At 36.9% G+C, this 25,518-nt stretch overlaps 1 protein-coding gene across 1 annotated transcript in view; it reads right to left on the bottom strand.

The window, feature by feature from the left end:
- The window catches only part of LOC132127563 (GDNF family receptor alpha-2-like), a 57,347-nt gene that overhangs the window by 16,303 nt on the left and 15,526 nt on the right, over positions 1 to 25,518 (bottom strand). Inside the window, exons 3-4 of the mRNA XM_059539481.1 lie at positions 10,848 to 10,925; positions 1,743 to 2,127 (exon numbers count right to left, since the gene is read on the bottom strand). Of these exons, the coding sequence (XP_059395464.1) occupies positions 1,743 to 2,127; positions 10,848 to 10,925 (463 nt within the window). The remainder of the gene's footprint in view (positions 1 to 1,742; positions 2,128 to 10,847; positions 10,926 to 25,518) is intronic.

A 25,518-nucleotide genomic window follows, 5' to 3' on the forward strand; every position in this document is an offset into this window, starting at 1 on the left:
TGTCTGTCAGCGTTTGGGTCAATGAGCTTTTAATGGGTTGTGTGTCCTTGGCTATATACTGAAGATTACATATCGGTTACTTCTGTACTTCTGTTTTTTGACCTCCTAAGGATTCAATCTCTACCATGTTTTTGAGCATATGGATCTCCTGCTGATTCAATGTTTGTAATACGTGTTGAAAATATGGATCACCTATTTATACAATGTCATTTCTGTTGTTTCTATTTAGAGTTGACCTACAACAGCTACTCAGTAATAGTCAATAATATACAAGTAAAAGACAATTAATTTTATTATTTCTTATTCGAGTGTTTGCACTGTTGACTTCAGGGATTCTGCACGTTGGTTTAACCGCATGACTCTGATTTGACAGAAATGTTATTAAATATTAATAAGCAGTGAAATGGTTTAATTTTTTTTTCTAAGATTTTTTATTTTTTTTATTTCTATAATTTTTTTAATTGAGCAATTTGAGGCATTTCTTTTCTTAATTATGATATCAGGACAGTTATATTATTATGACATGGTGTACACAAAAGAGGTATATCCAAGTCTTTTATTTATTTGTTTTTATGATAATATTTTATGTAATTATGGCATCAGGACAGTTGTGTCATCGTGACCTTTGACTTTGTTTCCTAGGAAAAAAATGTATATGTATACTTTTAATTCAGAGACTAAACAAGTAAGTTAATAAATAAAAGAGGTATATTCAAGTCATTTAACTTTTTTAATTAAACTTTTTCTCTTAATTATATCTGGACAGTTTTATAATTCGACTTTGTGGCCTAAAATTATCAATGTTAATTTGAATTAAAAAAACAACAACAACAAAAAAAACATTAAATTAAAGTAATTTTATTGTCAAAATATTTTTTTTTTCTTAGTTATGATATCAGGACAGACCTGTCATCCTGGTATATTACTTTGTGGGAGAAAAAAATAATAATAATGAATAAATTTGAAATTAGAAAATAAAATAATAAATAAATTAATAAATTAACTATGGCTCTGTGTATAAATACTGCTCCATCTGAAAGCATGTGAAAATAACACATGTAATAACATGTTTATACTCCAAAACAACCTCATAATGCCAGTCAAGTGTTTGAAATAAATCCTTCTGGGAGATGATGTGGCTTCTTAAACAGAATAAGGCACACAACATATTTCATAGTATTAAAATGATAAAATAACTATAAAAACTCAACAACAAAAAAATCACATATTGTCATAATCCTGTGTTTATTAGTCATCATTGTTGCATCAATGAAAGCAGTTAAATCTTCTGTTTATTCAGCTACTACTTTAGGGATCTCTTGGATTTCTTCTGCGGGGTGTATTTAGAGTTTGGCCTCTGGCCTTCGGATGGAGATTAACTACTGATCACAGAACTGTGCTTCACTGAAAGATACACATGATAATAACAGCTTCACCTTGTCACGAATGGAATTTCATTCCGATTTATCATGCAACCCTAATTTAGATTTAGAAATGAAAAAGTAATTTTGACAAAAGTCATTGTAGGTATAAATAGATTTTTTTTTAGATTGTATTTTTTAATAAATTAATAGAGTCAGGTCAAGGGAGGGGTTAAATATATTTGTCGTTGTTAGACCTTCAAATATTTAATAGAGCATGCATATATAAATCCTTTATCAAAAGTGTTAGCTTCAGCCTTACCAAGCAGTCAGCCAATTTGTTACATTTCTGGTGCCTTGTCCCAGACGAAATAACCTTACCTGCAGAGTGGATCTGAACGGCAGGTCCTCCTTAGTTCAAGACAGTTTGGTTTTGTCTTCTCCTCAAAAGAACACGCAGGCATGATGGTTTGCCGGCGACGTTCGGCACACGCTTTATCCCGACAGGAGCAGAAGAGCAGCGGGTAGCTAAATTCTGTTTGCACGCGGTCGAAGAACTGCCGCAGACCCCTGTGACAGCGCTTTCGGTTGCAGGGCTCCTGTGCTTGCTGAATGGGAGTTGCAGGGCTGCAGGTGGCCATGAGTGCAGTACGCTGTTTCTTGCAGGTGTCGTTGAGGTTGCAAGCTTTTGCTGCGTCCAGGCATGGATTGCAGTGCTTGCCCGTGTCAGAACACAGATTCCCTTTTGCAGTAGCGGAGTCCATAGCTGTTGGCACAGATAGAGGAGAGCAGTGAGGGTCGGCATGCTTGGTTAAACAAAGACAAGACAGATTCGAGTGAAAATAAGTATTTAGATGTGTCTACTCAGGCACACAGGCGAAGCACTGTCAGGTAGCTTCAGCTTTTGAGCCTGCAAATGTCAGTGCCCATGTATTCCTCTAATAAAGGTATTTTGCAATACTCGTACATGAAAATAATCAAGACAAGCACATTTATCAAATATTACCCTGGCTTTGCACGCATCCTCCAAATTAGCCTCTATTTACATTTCTGCTTGAAAACTATGACATTTTATGACCTTTTCTGACTTTTTTTAAGAGCTGACATGATCTCTAATAGCGTTTTTCATTCCAACATGCACAGGCGGCTTCATGCTAGTCAAGCTTTTGTCTTTTGAAGCATGTTTAATTAGATTTTATACCAAATGAGAACTGCTGGATAAGCCATTGTTAGACGTCTTGGGTGGTTCACAGTGAAATAGCTCTTGCTTGTCATTTAGAAGATAGTCTCAGTCTTTTCTGAGTTGAAATTCTTACCGAGATGGCTTTGTCATTGTCATGCTCCAGACTGAGACTGGTCACACTAGCATGATTTTGTGAATCATATTTAACTATCTACTTTTGGAAACACTCTTAGTCTAAAGGTTGTTAAGGCAATATTTACCCAGTGATATTTAACTTGTTATGTAAGTCCTTTTGGTTTAGATATTTGTGAATGCTCTTTTACATTCAATTCTGTCCATTAGTGGAGCTGGATGCATATTTCAAAAAATAACAGAACTGAATGATGTGGATGAATTTCGCTGAGCATTCCTGGAACTTGCATTTTTGTGTGTATTCTTTTTAGTGAATCAATTCAGTATAACCAATGTTTTATAAAATACAACATGACAGTGTAAATGAACTAATCACCCTTATGAGTTAATTCTTTTAGGTGAATCTATAACATAAATTGTGACCATGTTTTAGTCAGATTCCCAAAAGTATGAAAACTATATTTTGGTGATTCACAAACATGCAGTCATTGTAGTGTTATTCCTGACAGATGGCGCTTAAAATCAAGTATTATCAGTGTACTCTGATTCCTGAACATTTTAGTGTATCAAAAACGTGCTGCACATCCTATGTATGAGCCAAAAGAAAGAAACCTATTTTGGTAAAAAAAAAAAAAAAAAAAAACATTGTTGTATGTATACTGTAATGAAGCAATCACATACAGCAAAACACATGGGAAATATTGTTGGGACAAATACAACGTTTTTGCCTGTGTGGGGTCTGGCAGCAGAGACAGCCCCTGGAGACTTCCTTTATCTGTAATGAGTGTGTGTGTTCTGATTTATTCTAACCAGTGTATTTTTTAAGGAGTCTTAACATCCCACCCCAAAGCAACACCGGCCAACACTTCCTCATGTTTCCAAAACTCATTATCTCATTTTGCATCTTAAAATACGCTGATAAAACTCACAGTTTGCAAAGGGCAAAACTGTTCAAGTGAAAAAAAAAAGGAAAAGCTCTCAAGTCCTGCCAGAAGTGATAAATATTCTTTGCATATATGAAAGCAATGGCCAATTAGCACTACGCCAGAGCTACCTTGTTATCTCTCTGACAGACAAGGTTTTTACAGTATCCCCGGCTCAAAGTTTCCTCGCTGCACGCTCGCACATGTTTTATTAAAGCTGAGGGAATCAGGCAGGGGCTTCAAAACAGATCTCACTGAGGCCTCGCTTCTCACAAGGTCATGTAAGTGGAAAGTGTACCTGTCTGCTGATTGCCTCACTAGCAAAAACATCCCTGCTCTCTTGCCAGACAACAGCTCCTCACCCTTCTTTCCAAATGACTTATGACGCAAACACAATCTCTTCTTCAGAAACCCCTGGAAGTCCTCAGACAAGGACTGTGTTCATCAAACAGCCTGTTCTTAATGGAACTGGTAAAAACAAACTTAAAATGCATGTTTTGGAATCATAGCTCAAATATTTATGCTATAAAAAATATTTATGGCTTCAATATTTGTATAATTAATATTTTATGTGCTAAATCAAAATAATCAAGTACAAAATTAAGACTGGGGGGAATATCCATAAGCCCTTGTGCTTTAATAATTTAATTATGTATGTTCAAAGCATGGTAGCTTAAGGGTACATGAAGTAATGCAAGTTTGAGTTCTCTTCAGTACTGCTACTGTTGTTGGTATTCGTTTTTCTTGCGGTTTCAAAGAGCGGTTTTATGTGGATTACTGGGGAGAAAATACCCAATAATTTCAAAAGGTGCAGTATATATTGATACCATATTGGTTATCGGGCAGTGGCGCCCCCAGAAAATGTTAACAGGGGTGGCCAAATGAGGCCACAGTAAATTTTGGGGGTGGCACATTAAAATAAAGAAAAAAAAAATAAGGGTTTGCAATATAGACGAAAAGTTATATCTCTGTGAGTTCTAGGATTTTTATTGATAACGATAATTACACTATTTTGCTGAGTGTTATTGTGCTGATATCTTATTTTTAATTGTGCTGACACCTGATTTTTTTTGTTTTTTTTTACCTTTACACCATTGTTTCTAAAAGTGTGCACCATATTTTAGTGTGCAAATATTGTGTGCAAATATTATATTTGCATTTGGGCTGTTACCAAGCAAATGCAATCAGTATCAACAAAATTGATCTTTTCAATGCAGATAAAACAGAAGCTGCATCTGAAGTGCCATTTCGATGTTTTTACACACTGTTTAATGCAGCTCCGTGGAACATGGAATACTTTAACCTGCAGTTACAAATGAATAAATAATGTTTTGATATTTTAAAGATAAAACATTGAAAACTGATGTTTGAAATTATTAAAAAAATGAAAAGGTTCCATTAAATGTGAAAATAAAACCGCCAATAGGTGGCAGCGGGTCACTGTTAATAAGTGAGTCATTGCGATTGAACCGAATCATTTAAACGGTTGATTCATTCAGGAACGAAACACTTTAATGTTGCTCAGAGACGCAAAACTGTGGCTGCAGCAGCTGCTGCACTTTTTTTTCACTTCTTAAACTATTGTGAATTTACATTCTGCATTTAAATTAATAGGACCCACTGCAAATAATCCTAGGGGTGGCCGCAGGGGTGGCCAGAGTTCATACACGGCCACCCCTGGCCACCCCTTGGGGGCGCCCCTGTTATCGGGCAATATTGGATTTTTTTTTTTTTTATTGTATTATTAATGTTTTGTTTTGTTTTTTAATGAATGCAGTTTTTACAATACACTGTATTGTATTCAAATGGATTGGTTAATATCTTATGTCTGGTATTAAAGCTGCAGTCGGTAACTTTTGATGCTCTAGCAGTGAATAAACAGAACTGCTTGCGTCTTGCGGAAGAACACTGTAGCCAGAACTACTATCTTTTTATGTCTATGAAGAATCACAAGGGTATTGGGTTACTCCGCCGCGGTACCCTCGAAGCAATCTAAAATAGTCAGAATATAAACACTTATTATAGGTGTACCCTAGTGATTCAGGACAGGCTAAAAACACGGTTTGGAAAATGGATTCATGGTGTACTCGCTTATTATATACATTTTGTAAATTTTTAACACAAAACAAGTTACGGACCGCAGCTCTGATTGGTTGTTTCTTACCGGGAGCGGTGTATTTCTGAAAATAGCAATAGGACCACTGGGAGGAGCCAGAGGAGCTTGATTCTTTCACAGATTATCTGTCTCATATTCTACTGTCAGGACATAATGACAGGTTTAACAAATATGTAAAAAAATAAATTTTTACAAAGGTTACCTACTGCAGCTTTAATTTGATCAAAAATACAGTATCATTGATCATTTTAATATGTCATTGCGGAATAGAAGTCTTCATTTCTTTTTAAAAGAATACAATTCTTGTATTGATGGCCATTGAGAAATGTCTATTTGTTCTGAATTGGGTCATGGATTAAAATAAGATTTTCTTTGATCTTTTGGCATGTAAGAGGTAATCGTACCATAAAATCATGCTGAGAGTTTCAGAGCTCCTTGTTTCAGGTTCATTGCACCAGATGACAGACTGTTGAGAGTATGAATACAGTGATCTCATCATTGCAACTGCAGTGATCACAACTAACAGTGATGTACAGTAAATAAGAGATTCATTGTGCAGTGTAGACTGTATCATTGATAATAAAGTTACGCTGTGTAATTCCAGCGATTATAGAGCATTCATTGATATTTTTCTGTATATAATTTAATCACAATTTAAATAACTGATTATTTTCACTAAATTAAGAGAAACAACATGTTAGTCTCTAGCTTGATCTACTGACGCAAAAAAAAGCAATAAATGATTTTGAGACAAAGAACATCTGACTGTACACAAACTCATTATGTATTAAAAATCACTGCAGATGAGCTTTAGAATAACTGTGGTTACTATATTGTGGTATTACTGCCAGGTCCAAATATCGCAGACAAGTCTGTTTGGACCGAAAGTGCGACTTATTTACCAAAGACTTATTTACCTTTGATTCTACTGAGACATTCACATAGTTGAAAATAAATAAGCACTTTCCTAGGATTCAAATTAGGGTTGCATGATTAATTGAATGCGATTGCATTGCATATCTTTTACTGAAGCACGGTTCTGTGTTCAGTAGTAAATCTCCATCCGAAGGCCAGAGGGCGCTTTATGCCCTGCAGAAGAAAGGAAATGAATGTCATTCCAAGGTTTTGGCTAGAAGGGATATCCGCTGCGGCCAGAAACAAACAATGAAGCCGTAGTTCACTCACAAGCTATGCAAAACGCAGACCGATTTAATCACACTATTTTGAAATCAATTAAATTGTTAAATTGTTAAAATTGTTATTCACGTTGAATCATTGAAAGCAGTTTATTCTTCTGTTTCCTGGAATGACGTGCTACCTTTCTTCTGTGAGGCATATTTGGAGTTTCTACTACTGTCCTACTAAGTGTCCTTCACTTAAAGATATGCATGACAGTCACAACTTTTGCCTAATTGCAATTGCAATTTTGATTAATCGTGCAGGCCTTATTAAAATCCGTTGGAAAGTAATGTTATTTTTAGCTCCTCTTTCCTTCTCATTCCACTAACACTCCAGTGGGCGGGACCAAAGATGCAGTGCTGTAGAAATAGGCGTTTATCTGATTCTGCTCGTTTGCATTTTTACATCCTAAAGTGACTTTAATCTGAAATAAAATAATAGGACTTCTAAGCTCTGAAATGCACAGGATGTTTTTATAGTACAATGACCTCTCACATGTCAAAAGATCAAGGCTCAATTCCTGACCACTTTAAAGTGCTATCATTCACCTGAAACTTTCTTTTTGATTATTCATCACGCTCACCATAAACCAACTCCGCAAAATGTGATTATCATGCATCTGGCACCAGGTTAAAATAAAAATGAATCCATGCTCCTCAGAACCTTTTCTTGCTTTTAAATCCGCTGGCAATTGCAGAGCATAAACACTCTTTCAACATCACTCCCATCTTAGCTGGCTGTTCCACAGTAATCAATTGGAAACACTCATCGAAAGCATCCTTTAATGTTCCACTGCTCTCTCTATATAGTGTGGCCATTATTTTTTTATATATATAAAGTCCCTTTCTATTATCCTCTTATCTCCCATTCCTGTTCTGAGAATCTATCATACCAGTGTCCCATGACAATTCTTTAAAGAACCAAGCAGATGTGAGCGGTCATCTGTTCATTGACAAATTAACAGGAGATCCATGTAACAAGATGTCTGATTAGTTTTACGTTATGAGTGCTTTTCCAGTCCTGCTTTAGAAGCGAAACGTGCGCTCAGAGGTTTGTTGTTTTGGTCCTGATATTCATCTTATCTCGTGTCAGAGGGAAAGGGTCTCTAACAAATCTTCAAGGAGAGCCAGCTTACGGAGGCTTTCGCCAGAGAGGGAAAGGAATTATGAAAGGAAAATATTTGATTTTGTTTTGGCCTCAGCCCTGAGAGGAGGAAATCTGCTGATTTTAGACTGCATCTCGCACATTTTGCATTTGATTGAAGCGACTAGTCATATTTAAGGGAGACTAGGTAGTGTAAAAACGTAAAAAAAAATTTATAATTCAATTTGTGATCAGAGATCTGGTGTAATCTGAATCAGCATGTATTTTTATATATAACATATATAAACATACATACAACTGTTAAAAAAAAAAAATACCAAAATCCTTCCTTCAAATTGCTCACATACTGTAAATTTGAGTGCATTTTCATTTCAAGATGCAATAAATGTGAGGATTTGTTCAAATGTGGCTAATTTGTGGCAATGTGGCATTTCTGTACAGACTTTGCTTAAGGCAGTTGTTGAAGTGTACAGTAATAATTTGAGCATTTATTCATGTGTTACATGTGCTTTTTATCGTCGCATACAGGCACTTTAGAAGTAACTCACAATCTATGTGCATTATGCAAATATTCAAGGATCAGTGCCGCCCTGTGTATTCAGGTCACTTAGTAGATTATTAATACAAACACCATCTCGAGTGTGCTTGTTAGTCCATGTATTTAGTCTTTTTTTCTTAATCTTGCAGAAAAGCTATTTAGAGGGTTCAGATTTGATTACACAAACCTGTAAATGAGTGTTTCTTCAATTACAGGCACATGTGTATCCCCAGGGTAGCCTTTTATTCAAACTAACACCTTTTTTTATTTATTTATTTTTGTTGTTTTATGAAAGTCGCTGTAGAATTCTTGGAATAACCTCACTAGGCTTTCCTAATTTATTTTTGCTTCTTATAAAGGTCCCTGACTTTTAAGCTTGAAATATGAAAATCCATCACAAAATACTAATTACTAGTAAACAAGAAGAAATAAACAGAGAAAAAAAATTCATTGTGCCTTGTTATTTATATACTGTTGTGATATTTATTCATATTTTGAATTGGCTTCTTCATTTACATTTAATTTCGTTTTAGTATTTTTGATATTTTATAATAGTTTTTATTTTAAAAACATCTATTTTAGGTAAATAAATAAATAAATCAGTTTTAGATTTAATCATTTTAATACTTTAACTTATATTTATGTTAGTCTCTTATATATATATTTATATATATATATATATACATATATACATATATATATATATATATATATATATATATATATATATATATATATATATATATGAAATGAAACTAACATAAATATATGTATTATATATAAGTATATACTTCTTTTAGCCTTTTGCCTTTTTGTCATTTGTCTTTTGGTTTTCGACCAACAATTTTCCACTAGTTAGCATTTTAATTTTCATATTTTTAACATTATTTATTTGTTTGTATTCAGAATAAATAAAATAACACATAAGAAAGGTAGCACAGGATTCTGCCATTTTATTACAAAAACAACGTAAATTTAATTTTCAGCACTAAATACTTATAAATGAATAAATAAATGTTCACTGAAGAAACACCCAAAATTAGTATCAGTATACAAGGTATTGGCTCTGAAATAAGCTGCATAAAATAAAACCTAAAATGAAGCAAATTCACATTTCATGATGTGGGAATATAAAAGGGCAGAACAGCAAAACGGCTGTAAGACAAATACTGCAGAAATAACTGAAACTGCCATGCTTCTCACGCACAACACCTCCTTGCCAATAACATAATAGCATTTTCTAATAGTGCATTTACTACCTATATGTCCCTGACATGCCAAATAATTCTCAATATGACTGCATATATGCCTGTACATAGTCTAAAGCATCTGCAACCTGTAGAGATGGTTTTTCAGATGGCCTCCTAGTCGGTTTTATATAAGGCTACAGATTATCTCTGCTGTGATTGAAGAAATGGGAAACGGGAACAGTCGCATAAGGAATAGGAAACAATTTTTTTTTTTTTTTGTGGCTGTGTGGTGGATAGCTTTTGTTAAAAGCCGTCAGTGAAACCGCAGCATGAGTTTGATTTTCTATTTATTTGTTTTCTGTTTACCTTTTCACCAAAAGCCCTGCCAACTGGTTTCTGCCTCCCATAAACCGTATTCCAGCAGCCAACTTTTGGATACTTAAAGCACTCCCAGATAATGAAAGTGCTGTTTATCCCATGTAATTGTATTTTCCCCCTTTATTACATTATATTTGCTCGTTTTAAAAGCTATATTTACTTTTAATTCTTAACAATAATTAATAAATTCTATAGTAATTAATTAATATATTATTTATTAATTAAGTAATTTACATAATTATTTTGTAAAGTAGCCTACTTATATAATTGTATAAAAAAGTACAAAATAAATGTAATATGATCACAATGCATCATTATATTGAATTTAATTGAATCGTTGATATGATAATCATAACTGAAATGAAGCGTAAAACCAGTGCCGATTCACACCCCTAAGACACACACTATTTTTAAAATACAAAGTCTGGATCCACAAAAAAAAAAGACTTCTGGGTGTGTTGAAACTGAAGCATTTAGGCATATGCAAGCAATAGTTCTTTTCACTGTTGAATGGATACAATTGGACATTTTTATCATGCTGAATGTGCCGATATAACATTACTGCTACACAGCAAACTGTAGTTCTGTAGAAATAAATAAATCAATAAATAAAAACTGTCTGAGAGTATGAGAAGATGTATGGATATAAAGGATAGTGCTAACCTTGAACAGAAAAAAAAAACCCTGGGCTTTCTTTAACCGCTGAAAAAACACAGAAAAGCTCTTAAGATGTCTTCACTTACCAGATATAATGGAGGCAAGTCTAAACTCATCAGAGAGATGTATTGGTTCATATGGGGAGGTCTCATACAGTTCTTCTCCTTCAAAATAACACAAAAACAGAAAAATATTAGATATTAGCATTGTTTGGGTTTTACAGGAATATAATGTTCTGGTTAGGACAGGGCATACGGGTTAATTTATAAGTATTTTTCAAATACATCTACATCTTGCAAAGGTTATAAAGATAAATACAAATTCTTTAATACAAGATTCCTTAAAATAATGCTTTGAAAAGGCCAGACTCCTCTAAAATCTCACACTGTTTTAAGTACACACTCTCAAGAATTACAGCTCAGCAGTCTTTTGTCCAGATTTGTACTGGCCAACAATCACAAATTAGGTCCCCGGTGTTGCATCCCATTGGATGTGTCCAGAAAGTCTGCTGTTTTCTAATCCAAGCCCACAAAGAAGTGCAACCAATCTGCTAACTGGTCCCAGCAGAGGACACGCTATAACAATGAAAGCTGTGACACTAGACCTTCAACAGACTGATGCGAGGCTCTCAGATAAAGACTTCCAGCTGTCTAGCTCTTTAATATTTTCCTTTGAGATCAACAGAAAAAGTTTCTGTTGGGTGATTAGCACAGATTCTCCAGACAGATTAACACATGGTGCTCATTTGGGAAATGTAGGATTGAATGTGCCCTGTGTCATGCACCTATTCTAGCAGTCTGCTTCTAATCTGGTGGGATTCAGGCTGATTAATATAATTAAAGTGATAGTTCATAAAAAATTAATTAAATTCTGCCATTATTTACTGACCCTCGTGTTCCTCGTTCCAGATTTATGACAGCCTGCTGCATATATATATATATATATTTATATATATTTATATATATATTTACTAATAGTAAAATTCTGTCAAATTGAATTGAATATTTTTTACGTATTTTAAATTAATAATAAAACAATCCATAATCAGATTTTCAGTTAAATACATAAGGATCATTCAATTCATCCTGATTGAATTGTACTATTTATTAAATGGTTTAAATCTTTTAAAGGCTTAATTTTTTGAGTGTGTACAAACATAAAAAAAAATTAATGTTTTGAATAATGTTGGTCCCCAATGACTTCAGTAGTATGAATTTTTCTAAAAATTACAAGTTTATATGTCACAATTCTATTTAATAACTTGCAATTCTGAGTACAAAAGTCATAATTGTGAGTTTTATTGCTCAGAATTGCAACAATTGTGAGAAAAATGTTGATGAACTGCATACTCTGAAAAATGAACTGCATATTTTTCTCCCAATTGCAAGTTTATATCAATTTATATAGAATTGTGTGATAAAAAGCAATTGCCTTTAATTTATTTATTTATTTTTTGTGGTGGAAACAGGCTTCCATAGAAAATCAGTGGGGTTCCATGTGGATTGTATGGACACTATCAGATGAGACATTCTTTGCATGTAAAACCTTTAAATGTATTAGAATCAAATTTTTTCAAGAAAGTAAATGTATATGGGTTTGGAATGACATGAGCTCATCCTTAAGTTTACCAAATTTATTGGCGAACTGTCCTTTTAAATGGGAATTTTAAAAGGGCTTAATGGGTTTGAATCAGTTTTCCAGTAAAAAATGGGTTTACATTTATATTTTTTGAAGGAACGATGAAGATCACATCAGTTACAGATTGACTTAGTCGAGCTGTAAATAATGACTTCTGTGCATTGGCTGGCCTTAAGTGCCATACTGTATGCCGGTCATAGCTCCACATTATGATGCCAGGTGGCCCCGTCATCCTATGATGCTTCTCAACATCATTCTCATCCCCAGCTTGTGTGTCCCTATTCCAAGCCCAATGGACTCAGATGGCCCTTTGGTCTCAGCAGTGTCTTTGTGTGCAACCCAAATGTACCTCTGGCTGGCAATTATTTTATGGGATCATCCTGGATCAATTTATCTGCTGTGTCACTGTAGCTTTCCGCTGTCCGCCTCCCAGCTCTGCTGCTGCTGTGTGGCCACCTTTATGTTCTGTTCCTCAATGAGTTAATCCTGCACACACAGCCTTAATCTCTGCAGTACCAGCCCACAGTGCCTGCGCAGAGAAAATATTGGCAAGTTCCAGAGGGGGAACCGCTAGTGGCATAAAATAAGTGGCCACACAAATCTCGGGATAGAGGCGTTTGTCCCCCGTCATATTTGTGGAGTGTACTAGGCATGTATTTAGCATAAATTAGGAGAGTGTAATCTTCAAAACTTGATCCTGCCGAGAGTTTTCAGCAGGACATTACAGAGCACAGATGCTGGCATGATAAATGCAAAAGACTGTTATTGGCCGCGAGTTAAACAAGTAAGCAGATTTAACAATTCAGAGAACACAAACGTATACTGACATTGTCCTTGGCACTGACTTTGTCTGTTGCACTGTGAAAAAATGCTGTGACTTGAAGGGTTCAACAGATGGAGAACGTTCCCAAGATACTGAAATTACACTCAGCATTGGGATGCTGGAAAGACTTTAAATGTGTGAAATGCCATATTTTAGAGTCATACAATTGACCTATCAGGATTTTTACACTATTGAGGGGACGTTATTTCTAAAAATGGATCAAAATATGAGATAACATGACCATCAAACATCTCAGACGACTTTGCAGACACTGGAAAATGACATCATGACTGGCTGATGGCAAAACCAGAGTGCTCACCATCCAAAACCCTTTGTCTCTATCCCGAGGGCAGCAGATCTAAACATATAAATCCAAAGTTCTGTCATGAAAACTTTAGATGGCGCAGGACGATAACTCGATCTGACATAATGACATCGTTATTCACATGGCACATGTGCAAAAGGCTCAAGTGATGTGAATATGGACAGAGTATGTACAGCGAGTGTTCGTTCAGACCACGCCTTTTTTCTGACATGTTGCGACATGCCCTGGCTTGTAGAGAACGGCTGTCAGTTTAGTTTCAGTTTCAGTTGAGCTAATCTTCGCATTGTGTTCGTGTGCGTCAGTGACCACAAGTAAGTTGGAACTATATCATATAGATTATAGTTTATATTAGTAATTTATGTTAACGTTGATAGTCATTGACAGCCTTTATATCTGTTGTATGTGTGACTTATATGTTATTCCCATTGTGGTTACGTTTCGGGACATGTTTAGCACTGCTTGTTTAAGTGACTAGAGATAGTTATTCAGTTAACTAAATTGTGTTTATGGAAGTAATATTGATGTTTATTTCCTTTCATTTAGAACCACACCTACACTGTAAAACCATAAAGAATAGTGCCTGTGCATCGCATCTGTATTCCCAAAGTGTGCATCTGTATTCCCAAAGTGTGCATCTGCATTCCAGAAGTGATATATCTGTATTCCAAAGTGATATATTAAAGCCTTCAACGTATATCTCTGCCTTCCGTGTCCTGACTAGACACCCCATATCGTTGACTAATTTTCATAACCAGAGCCCCACTACAATTTATGGTCCTTCGAGCCGGATAGTGTCAATGATATGGCAACCAGTAAAGAAGGAATCAGCCTCCCTGTTTCGCCAGTGCGCCCCAAACGCTCACTGCAACGCCCAAGATATCTGGATGATTTTTTAGTCGAATATTCAGATCAGCATAGCTTAGCGCAGATGCACAGGCACGAAGAGGAGAGGGAGCTACGCAGTCCTGCTAGAAGCATATCCTCAATGTCACCAATGCATAATGCAAATGAAGCCATTGTTCATCAAGCTTTGGAGACAGCGCGGCAACAGAGTGAAACTGCTAAGAAACAAACAGAGCTTTTGGAGTTTTTCCTGCAGCATCATTCCCCTCGGACCTCAGCTCAGTCGTCAAGGAGGTCATCACGGCATCAGACCCCAGTACGCCAACTCTACCCAGACAGAGGAGGTGAACCACAGCCTTTGCCAACCCTTGTTCCTCACCAACACAGAACTGAGGATCACCCAAGTGTAGCTGCAGAACTAACCCATCAGCTAGAACAAATGACACTTCCTCCGTCTCTCAGCCGAGTCACTCAACCCCCTCAGCATACGCTCGTTCCACGCTATGGTGTTCAAGCTATCAAGCAGGATTCTGAACATGATCCACCAGCTCACCTTCAGCCCAGCTATCCCAGAGAGTCAACCCAGGGTCTACAGCCATCAGTAGGCTTATTAAGAAATGCCACATCATATAGCTCACTCTCGTCCTACCCTATATCGGGTAATTGTGAGCCCAGTGCAGCGGCACCCGGCAGCCAATACGAGAAAGGTAGGGAGCCTCAGTTGGAAAATCCACATCTGGTGCCACCTGAGCCTCATACATCACATCTCTCACATGTGGCTCCTCCCAGATCGCTACATGGAAATCCAGCTTTCGATCAGATGATGCCTTTACCTGTGCACCAGTCAATACCTCAGCCTCCTTATGTACCCCAACCTTTCTACCAAGGGAATCCAGCCATGCTGGCCCATTATCCATCCACTGGATATCAGCATACACCCCCCAATATAGAAGGCCCAACATTTCCTGACTTTACCAAGGAGGACAGAGCTCAATATGTGGAGCTACGCCTTTCCCTTAGTACACTCCTCCATCCTTCTCAGTCCGAGCATTACAAGTATGCCATCTTGCTGAAGCATGTCAAGGTGCCACATGCACATCGCCTAGTGCTAGCTCATGCAGAGTCTAGTATGCCCTACTCTGAAGCTCTGAAAGCACTGGATGAACGCTATGGACGTCCATATCAGTTTGTGCTGAAGGAGATAGAGGACATGGAACGCCTACCCCCCATCCGAGATGATAGAGCTCTCGACGAGTTCTCCATCAGAGTGCAGTCGCTGGTAGGGATGCTGAAAGCTCTCCGAGGTGAAGGCCATGAGGAACTCCACTGCGGCTCCAATGTGAAGCGCCTTCTAAGCAGGCTCCCCAAGCACCAGCAAGAGAGATTTCGTCGTCAACAGTATAGGAAGGACCCGGATAAACTGAAGCTAACGCTCATTGAATTTTCAGAGTGGCTGAAGGCAGAAGTCAGATGCCTGGACATTGAGCCCTCACTTCAAGCTCACAGTGAGAAGGATAAGAGGGAATTTAAGCAGCAGAAGTCCAAGGTTAAGATTACTACGGTTATGCATGGGATAGACAGTTCAAGTAACCATCCATCCGACACGCCCTCTCAAGCAGCTCATTTTATGCGAACCCAAGGGAAGGGTAAGATATCCTGCCCTTACTGTGAGGCAGAACACTACCTCAGCCAATGTGAGAGCTTCGCTAGACTTACCAAATCAGAGATGGTGGACTGGATTAAAGTCAAGAGGAGGTGCTGGAGATGTGGACGTTCTCACCTAGCTTCTGCTTGTGACCTCAAGAAGCCGTGTCGCCTTTGTAAGTCGAAACACCTCTCTGTCCTTCACGAGGTCAACCAGAGGAGTGGGAACGAGCCCACCATCACATCGACGGCAGAGACTCACTACCTGGATCAGCCAAATAGATATAGCCAGGTGCTGTTAAAGATTGTCAGAGTCAATTTGCAATACCAGGATAAAGTGCTTGACACGTATGCAGTGCTGGATGATGGCTCTGAGAGAACCATTCTGCTTTCGTCTGCAGCACGCCACCTAGGAGTACAGGGTCAAGTAGAAGACCTCACACTCCGTACTATCCGCCAAGACATCAAGATACTGTCAGGCTCACGTGTGTCCTTTACGATCACTCCAGCTTCCCAACCAACAAAAAGGTTCTCCATTCAAGGCGCATTCACAGGTGAACACCTAGGCCTCTCTCAGTACAGTTACCCGGTTACCCAGCTCCAGAGAAGATATCGCCATCTACGAGGTCTGGCAATCCCACCCATTGATGGTGTTCAGCCAACCCTCCTGATTGGATCGGATAATGCTGATCTGATCGTTCCGATTGAGCCAGTGCATCTTGGTCCCCCTGGTGGTCCTGCAGCAGTCAAGACTAAGCTCGGTTGGACACTTCAGGGTCCAGCAAAATACCTGCAGCAACAGCTTCCCCCCACACAGTGCTTGTTCACCACAGTTTCCTCCCCTTCTGCTGAGCTGTTCAGTCAAGTTGAACGGTTGTGGCAGTTAGATACACTACCTTTCAAAAGTGAGAGATTGGTGACCAGATCCAGACAGGACAAGTACTCAGTGGACCTATTAGAGGCCGAGACCTTCCGTGTAGAAGTAAATGGAGTGCATCGGTATGCTACACCCCTTCTACGAGTCCCAAACATGCCCAAGCTGCAAGTTTCAAAGGAAGTCGTGATGAAGAACCTGCGAAACACAGAGAAGAGGTTAGTACAAGATCCACTGCGTGCATCTACCTACCAGGAGGAGATCAAGAAACTTGAGATTGCTGGGTACGCCACCAAGATTGACTCCTGTGAGGTGGACTCATCCAAGGAGTCGTGGTTTCTGCCCCATCACATGGTCAGACACAATGGCAAGGAGCGGATTGTTTTCAACTGCAGCTTCCAGCTTGGCAGACAAAGTTTGAATAACTACCTCCTTCCTGGTCCAGCCTTAGGACCCTCACTCCTTGGAGTCCTCCTGCGCTTCAGGGAGCATCGAGTCGCAGTAAGTGGAGACATTAAAGGGATGTTTCACCAGGTCCGCCTGCTGGACAGAGACAAGCCTTTGCTGAGGTTCCTTTGGAGGGATCTAAAAACGGACAAACAGCCATCAGTGTACCAGTGGGAGGTTCTGCTGTTCGGGACGACGTGCAGTCCCTGCTGCGCGATCTTTGCTCTTCAGAAACACATCAATGAGTCAAGTCAACCAGGAGAAAATGTCCGCCACAGTGTGGAACAGTCGACAATTCTTTCTACGTCGACAATTGCCTGCAGAGTCTACCCACCGTAGTAGAAGCCAGGAACCTCGTGACGAAGCTTAGAACCATTCTAGCTGCAGGTGGCTTCGATATTCGTCAATGGGCCAGTAACCAGCCAGAGGTGAGCCAGAGGTGACTACAGCACAGCTGAACAAATGCATAGCAGTTGCAGCTCACTTCAGAAACCCTCCACCTTCCCCAGCTCCACCTGTATAGATCTGCCACGGGGTAATTTCATGTATATAATATGTGCAGCAGCAGTATTTCTTACATGCTCACAGCGGTATGTCTGTGCAGTAGTAATTCTCTGTACTTGCTCTGCCACAGCAGCAGCAACAGTGTAGCAGATCTATTCTGCTAAGACCAAACACGTTAACATTGTCATGTACATTGCCCTGCTTAACTGTCAGAGAGTTGTCACAACAGAACTGAATTTCATTATACCGCCCTCCAAAAAGAATCAAGAACATTTACCAACCATGGAACCTTTCACCATCACAGTGTTTTAGATTATTTAATAAAAAAAAGAACTATTTTAAAGGAAAAGCTGAGAAAATAGGATAAGATTCAGAATTAATCAAAGCATAGATGAAGTAGATTGAGTCCATCAGCACCCCCAAAGCTTGCACAGTCCTATACCACTTCCTGGGTCAAAATTTCATTCAGTAACATTAGGTTATTTATTAGTTCTTTTACATATGCATCTGCTTACAAATGCGATCGCTTGTTTCTGCTTCTTCATTGTATTTTGATCCAGAAATGTAGTACTTTTTCAGAAGATGTGTACTAGCGACTACTACCGTATAACAGTGAATGCCAGAAAATGTCATCAAAGGTGAGGCAAGTGTTGTTTAATAAAACATGAAATGATGATATTTCAATGATTAAATCTAATTAATCACAAAATAAATTTGATTGTGAAATACCCACAAAAGATTATTTGAAGCTATTTTTGTGTCAAATGAGAAAGTAGCAAGTAGACATTAAGAATTGTAGCTTTAGAAATACTAGGTTGATCCAACATAACATTTATTACACAAACATGTAGGGCTCTATCATAAACCTGGTGCAATGCAACGCCAGGCCCGATGCAAGCGTTTTTTGCTAGTTTCAGGCCAACGCAGTTAACATTTACATGTCCCGTGCCACGTTGTTTTAATTGCAAATGCATTTGCAGCCATTCATGCGCTTATGGGCGTGCTGGTCTGAAAACAAGGTGTGTTCAGGCACATTGCTATTTTTGAGGTGTAACGGAGGCCAATGAGACTCTGATTGGTTTATTGCACGTTATGCCCAAAACACACCCATTACTCATTAAGACAATAGGAACAACCCTTTTAGTTTTTCTCGTCATTAAACTAGCAAAAGTGGATTTGGACTAGAGCTGCAACTAACGATTTTTTTTCTGTCGACTAATCTAACGATTATTTTTCGATTAGTCGACTACTCTAACGATTATTTTTATTACAATAAATAATTAATCTAATGTTCTTTTTTTTGATTAGCTAATGAATCCTTTGGATAACTTTACAAAAAAATATAAGTACAACTTCTAATATAATATTTCAACCTTTCTTCATTTTCAACCAATGAGGTTGAAGTTTTTACAGTATACAAAAATAGAGAGGCAAAGAAAATTATTTTGCCATGGTAAATATGAGTTTACGATATCGCTTACAATTAAACCACAGTAGCCACAAATTTACAGTTGTCTGAGACGTCATGAAATGATCTTTAGCATCACAAACCATAAAATGTAGTCAGGGTTCTGCTATAGTTTAGCATGGTTTCCAGAGATCTGGAGCTGATTTGGGGTAGCTCGGTGATTTGTGACTGTTGTCTCGTGGTCTTTTAAGGGGCCGTTCACATATCGCGTCTTTTTTCCAATGTAGGCGTGCGGTATGCGCGCTCATAATGGAAGTGATGCGCTCGCGAAAACAGGCACGTCCACACCGCATCGAGTTAAAAACATCTCAACTTTTCTGAATGCCGCAAGCGCACCGCGGGTCATGTGACAAGAACTAACCAATCAGCTTCATCCTTTCCCGTAACAACGTTGAAATCTCAGCTAAGATGAAGGAACTGCTGATCATAGCTGTATATGGATTGCCATTTTGAAATAAATTTAGTAGCAGAGCGATTTTTTGTGCTGCAAATCCATTTATCCTTTGCTGAAATTTCCGCATCTTCAAGGAGAGAGTACATCATGGTTGCTTAGCAACGACAGACATCCCAGGGGTGCAACTGCCCGAGTGCTTTGGAAAGAAGGACAAAGCAGCGCGACTAGCGTTTTCCACACGTTTTTAGGCGCGATATGTGTACGGCCTCTAACGCTTGTTCGAAACCCGCGTCAACACAGACTTACTTTATTTTTCATTTTAACACCGGAAAGCGCCATGATGTTTTCCTCTGAGGTTCTCGTGCATTGCAGTTGTGCTGCCGTGGTACACCATATCGGTTTTTCAAAGGGAACAAACGGCCATTTTATTTGGCCTCTGTTTGAAGTATTCCCATACTTTTGATAACAGTGGTCTCTGTTTTTTGTGATAGAATGCAACTTTCTCCATTCCCAGTATGCCATTACGCGAGATGTAAACAGTGTGACGTATCGACACATTTCACGCACGTCGACGTATTTTTGTAGTCGACGTAATCGATGACGTCGAAGCGTCGTTGCAGCACTAATTTGGACACACCCTGAGTGCACCTGTATTGTGTGCTTTAGATCTTGCATAAACTATGAAACATAAAAGAAGATAATTTGAGAAATATTATTACCAACCGTCTTTAAAACACCTTCTTTTATGTTCCACAAAGGAAAGGTTTGAAGAGACATGAGGGTGAGTAAACGATGACAAAATTATTATTATTATTATTATTATTATTATTATTATTATTATTATTATCATTATTATTATTATTATTATTATTATTATTATTGTTATTTGGAGGGAGGTGAGCTATCCTTTTAATGTTTTTATTTTTATCATTATAATTTTAATTAAATATTTTAATAGTTTTTTTATACATAACTAATTACCACGTTAATTTGACAGCCCAAATAATATAATATAATATAATATAATATAATATAATATAATATAATATAATATAATATAATATAATATAATATAATATAATATAATATAATATACAAAACACTTTATTTTTTTATTCTTTTCAACAGCAAGAATAAAAGTTCGTCCACATCGTGATGTAGACGTGGGGGCATGTTAGAACGAGCCATTTTAGGTAAGCATGTATGATTCTTAACTTTTATAAAGAATATCTCTTTGGATTTGAGTCTTGCAACTTTACAGATCTTCTTTATGCACCAAGAGCTTGTAACACTCCAAAGAGAAAGAAAAAAAAATTATCGCATCATATGACCCCTTTAAATAATGATTAATTACATGAATTCATTAGCACATTATGTAATTAATTAGATTAAACTTTGAATTGCTTGACAGCCCTAATACATTGCTGCTTTTGAAAGGCTGTAATTGAGAAAGATGGGCAAACTGACTACTTAGCCTGCCAAACAATGACCTTGGAAAAAACAACCTGATTTATACTCTTCTGTGGGCTGCAATAATTTCTATAGTTATATATTGTGCATTGCAGAAAACAGATTAAACAAGGACTGTGGGTTTATAGTATCAAAGCTGAATATTAAGTTGGCTCTGGTGGATACAAGTCAGCAGACACAAGTCAAAAAAGCTGCCAAACCAACTTGATTAAAGTGTGCCATTACATTTTCACTGTCTTTGTGTCACCAATTTTAATTACCTCTGACAATAAAGTTGGCATAATTTCTAATTAACCTCTCTGTCATAAAAATCCGCTCTGTGCTTTCTTCTTGTAAGTCAGAGACTTTGTTGGAGAAACATCTTCATTTGCATATTTCAGACTTGTTATGGGAGCATGACTTTCAGATAGAGACTGTCCCCATCTCAAAATTTCAGCAGCCTGTGTCTTCTCCTCATGGAGGTATAGATGTAACGGCATTGAAAACATCCTCTCTTCAGTCCATGTAGACTGGAATTAAACTTTAACTGTGAAGATGTGTAGAGCTGCGTTTCCCAACCACTGCCTTATCAGTGAGACTCAAAAACCCTTTCATTCACACCAGACCACAAATGTGTTCTTTTTTTTAATCTCATATACTCTAATACTGTATATGGTTTTGCATTACCAATTAATATTATTAATTATTTATTTGTTTGTTTGCTTTATATATATAATATAAAGAAACTTTTAAATATTTGTATAATTATATGATTAATTTTTGAATGTCATTAATAATTATAATTATTTAATTTTGTCATTGTGATATTATAATGATAATTTATTTATATTTTATTAGTGATTTGCAATCATTTGCAATACATTTAAATGTAAAAAATATATTTTATTACATTATTTGTTTTATTTTTAAGTATTTTAATCTTTTCATCACCAACATAATAATGATAATAATAATCACTCATTTATTTTAATATTTATAATCCTAATATTTTTATAATTATATGATTATTTAATTAAAAATGCCATTAATTCAGTCCACAATTTTATTTTATTTTTAATTATGATATGATAATGGCAATATCATTTTATTTATTCATACATTCATAAATCATATTTTTTAAAGGTGTCTTTAATGTAAAATGCTAAATTGAATATTCTGTTTAAATCTTTTTTTTTTTTTTTTCAAATGCATTTATGTCAGAAAAGGAGAAATAATTAAATAGATGAATTACCTTCAAAGCTGTTCAGATGATGTTTAGATGAAAAGTCCAACTTTATAGCAACATAACCATTCAATAAATGTGTTGATATTTTGGTTAAATGACATGACATCTATGGTGAAGAACAAAACTTAAAGTGGCGGTATATTTTTATTCTGTAACATTTAGCGCATCAGTTCTTACCAGCTCATCTGATGTCTAATAAGTGTTCTTGAGTAAACCTCAGTTTGTAATGTACAGGTGCATCTCAATAAAAAAAAGTTCATTTATTTCAGTATTTCAACTCAAATTGTGAAACTTGTGTATTAAATTAAATGCACACAGACTGAAGTAATTTAAGTCTTTGGTTCTTTAATTGTGATGATTTTGGCTCACATTTAACAAAAACCAATTCACTATCTCAACAAATTGGAATAATTCATAAGACCAACAAAAAGATTCTCTATGGGGTTCAGGTCTGGTGAGTTTGCTGGCCAGTCAAGCACACCAACCTGTTAGCCAGCACCCCCCATTATGGGACTCACAGCTGAAAGTGCTCTACCTAACTTATAATTGTAATAGTTTCCTACTTCAGCGTGTTACAATTGAATTTTGGTGTCTTTGGAAAGAAGACCCTTTGGGCTTTTCTTTTTATCAACCAGATTTGATAAGGCTCAAAAATATTAAAAGTTATAGACACCGAAGTGCCTTGAATTTTTTTTACCACACTTAAATATTTTTTTTATTTGATATAAAATACATGAAATGAGTCCTGGAGCAATCTAGAAAAGTAATGGGTTGAAAGCCACATGTCTCATGAGTTTCTATTTCAAATCTGAAAAAGATATCATGAAAAATGAGACTCCTGCAAATATTATTATGAGACTATGTCTACACCCCCCACCCCCCAAATATACAAAAATATATTTCCCAATAGTATTGAAGGCTTCTACGAACTATTTAGTCAGTAAACATACCACTGCATAGTTTTTTTCAATTATAAAACACTAGACAGAAACTTAGACATCATATAAGTGATTTATTTGAGCACTAGAAAAATACAATAAGAATAATTGGAGTAAGAAAAATAAGAATAATAAGAAAAATAAAAAAAGATTTAATTTGTTTGCCAATTACAGAAAATCATAAGATTGCTAGAAATGCAGCATTAACAATGAATTATGATGCAAATAAGTGCTGATGTGCTGATGGCCACTTATACAGATGGTAATAACACAAATGAGCCATAATGTAAATAATCCACTCTCGCTATTCATATAGACGCGTTCACTTTGATAGCCGTGGTCATACAGTAATAGCAAGCTGATTTGGGCTGATTTGCACTCAAACAGATGGTAATCATGCAGATACATTCACATTCAACATAAAACACACTCTCACATATATAAAAACTGTTGAAAAATAAAACAAACAAAGAAAAGGGCGATCGCTAAGTCCCGCCTCAATCAGCTGACAGGTGCGTCAGAGCGCGTCACGAGGGAGAGCAAAATTCAAATAAACTATCTTTCGCCTATCTTTCATTCATTCTTTTTTCTGGTGGATCGCCTCATTCTGTTTGTGACACTGTACGCTGCAAAACCATGCCGTTTTTTTACTACCAAGACGCAGTTTCCTTCCGTGAGTTATTCCATAACGGACTAAAACAGTTCTGTCGCTGAAGAACTGAAACGTAAACAAACGAATTATGATCCATATTACAACATTATTGCTTCGTTGGACTAAACGTGCTTCATGAGATGTCGTTCAGTGGACCCTTACCTTTCTAACTAAACCGGGATTAACAGCTGTGGATGTGTTTATGACTCGTTATTACGACGGATCTGGTATGTACAGCATTTCCATTGTTCATGTTTGTATGTGTACTGCTTAAACAAATGTAGCAAATACAGTCTTTATAAGCTTTCCATTGAAAAACAGTGATCTTTCGTCGATGCTTGAGGCTTAGATCTTTATACTGATACATAGATTGTCAAGGAAAATGAAATCAGCATCTGGTCAGCAGATGAAAGCATTGAGTGCTCCAAAATTTCTTGGTAAACGTGACTTTGATTTTCAAAAAAAAAATGGACCAACACCAGCAGATGACATTGCACCCCAAATCATCACAGACTGTGGAAACTTAACACTGGACTTCAAGCAACTTGGGCTATGAGCTTCTCCACTTCTCCAAATGAAATACAAAACTTGCTCTCATCTGAAAGGAGGACTTTGGACCGCTGGGCAACAGTCCATTTCTTCTTCTCCTTAGGCCAGGTAAAATGCCTCAGTCCATTCCTTGTGAAGTTCAATCAAATTCTTGAATCGATTTTGCTTGACAATCCTCATAAGGCTGCGGTTCTCTTGGTTGGTTGTGCATATTTTATATTCCACACTTTTTCCTTCCAATGATTGTCTTCTGGACAACTGTCAGATCAGCTGTCCTCCTCATGATTGTGTAGCCAAGTGAACCAAACTGAGAGACCATTTTGGAGGCTCCAGAAACCTTTGCAGGTGTTTTGAGTTGATTAGCCGATTGGCATGTTATCATATTCTAATTTTGTTGAGATAGTGAATTGATGTTTTTTTTTTTTTATGTGAGCCAAAATCATCCCAATTAAAAGAACCAAAGACTTCAACTCCTTCAGTCTGTGCAATGAATTTATTTAATACATGAGTTTCACAATTTGAGTTGAATTACTGAAATAAATTAACTTTTCCACGACATTCAAATTTATTGAGATGCACCTGTACTTGCTTAATGAAAATACACATGTGATGCCACACAGCTCCATTATACTAACTTATGGCTTTGCAAAAAACAGTAACTGCCATTAGGAAAATGTGTTCCTGCCATGAATTTTAGGAAAAGAATCCATTAGTCACATCCACTATTGAGAAGCACCAGGATCTGATTGAATAAAACATTTTGAGCTTTTGAAACCTTACAATAAACAATTACTGCCAGTACATGCACTGTGATTAAATTTGACTAAATCAAGCAGATTGTATATGAGCAGGTGAATTTATATGATGGGAGAAGGGTGTCTTTCACAAACGTGCTGTACATGTAACTGTTACTGCTTATATGAGCCTGATCTATTATTATCACTATCCGAACTGATTTAGTCT

This window comes from Carassius carassius, chromosome 45 (assembly GCF_963082965.1).
Source record: "Carassius carassius chromosome 45, fCarCar2.1, whole genome shotgun sequence".
Lineage (NCBI taxonomy): Eukaryota > Metazoa > Chordata > Actinopteri > Cypriniformes > Cyprinidae > Carassius > Carassius carassius.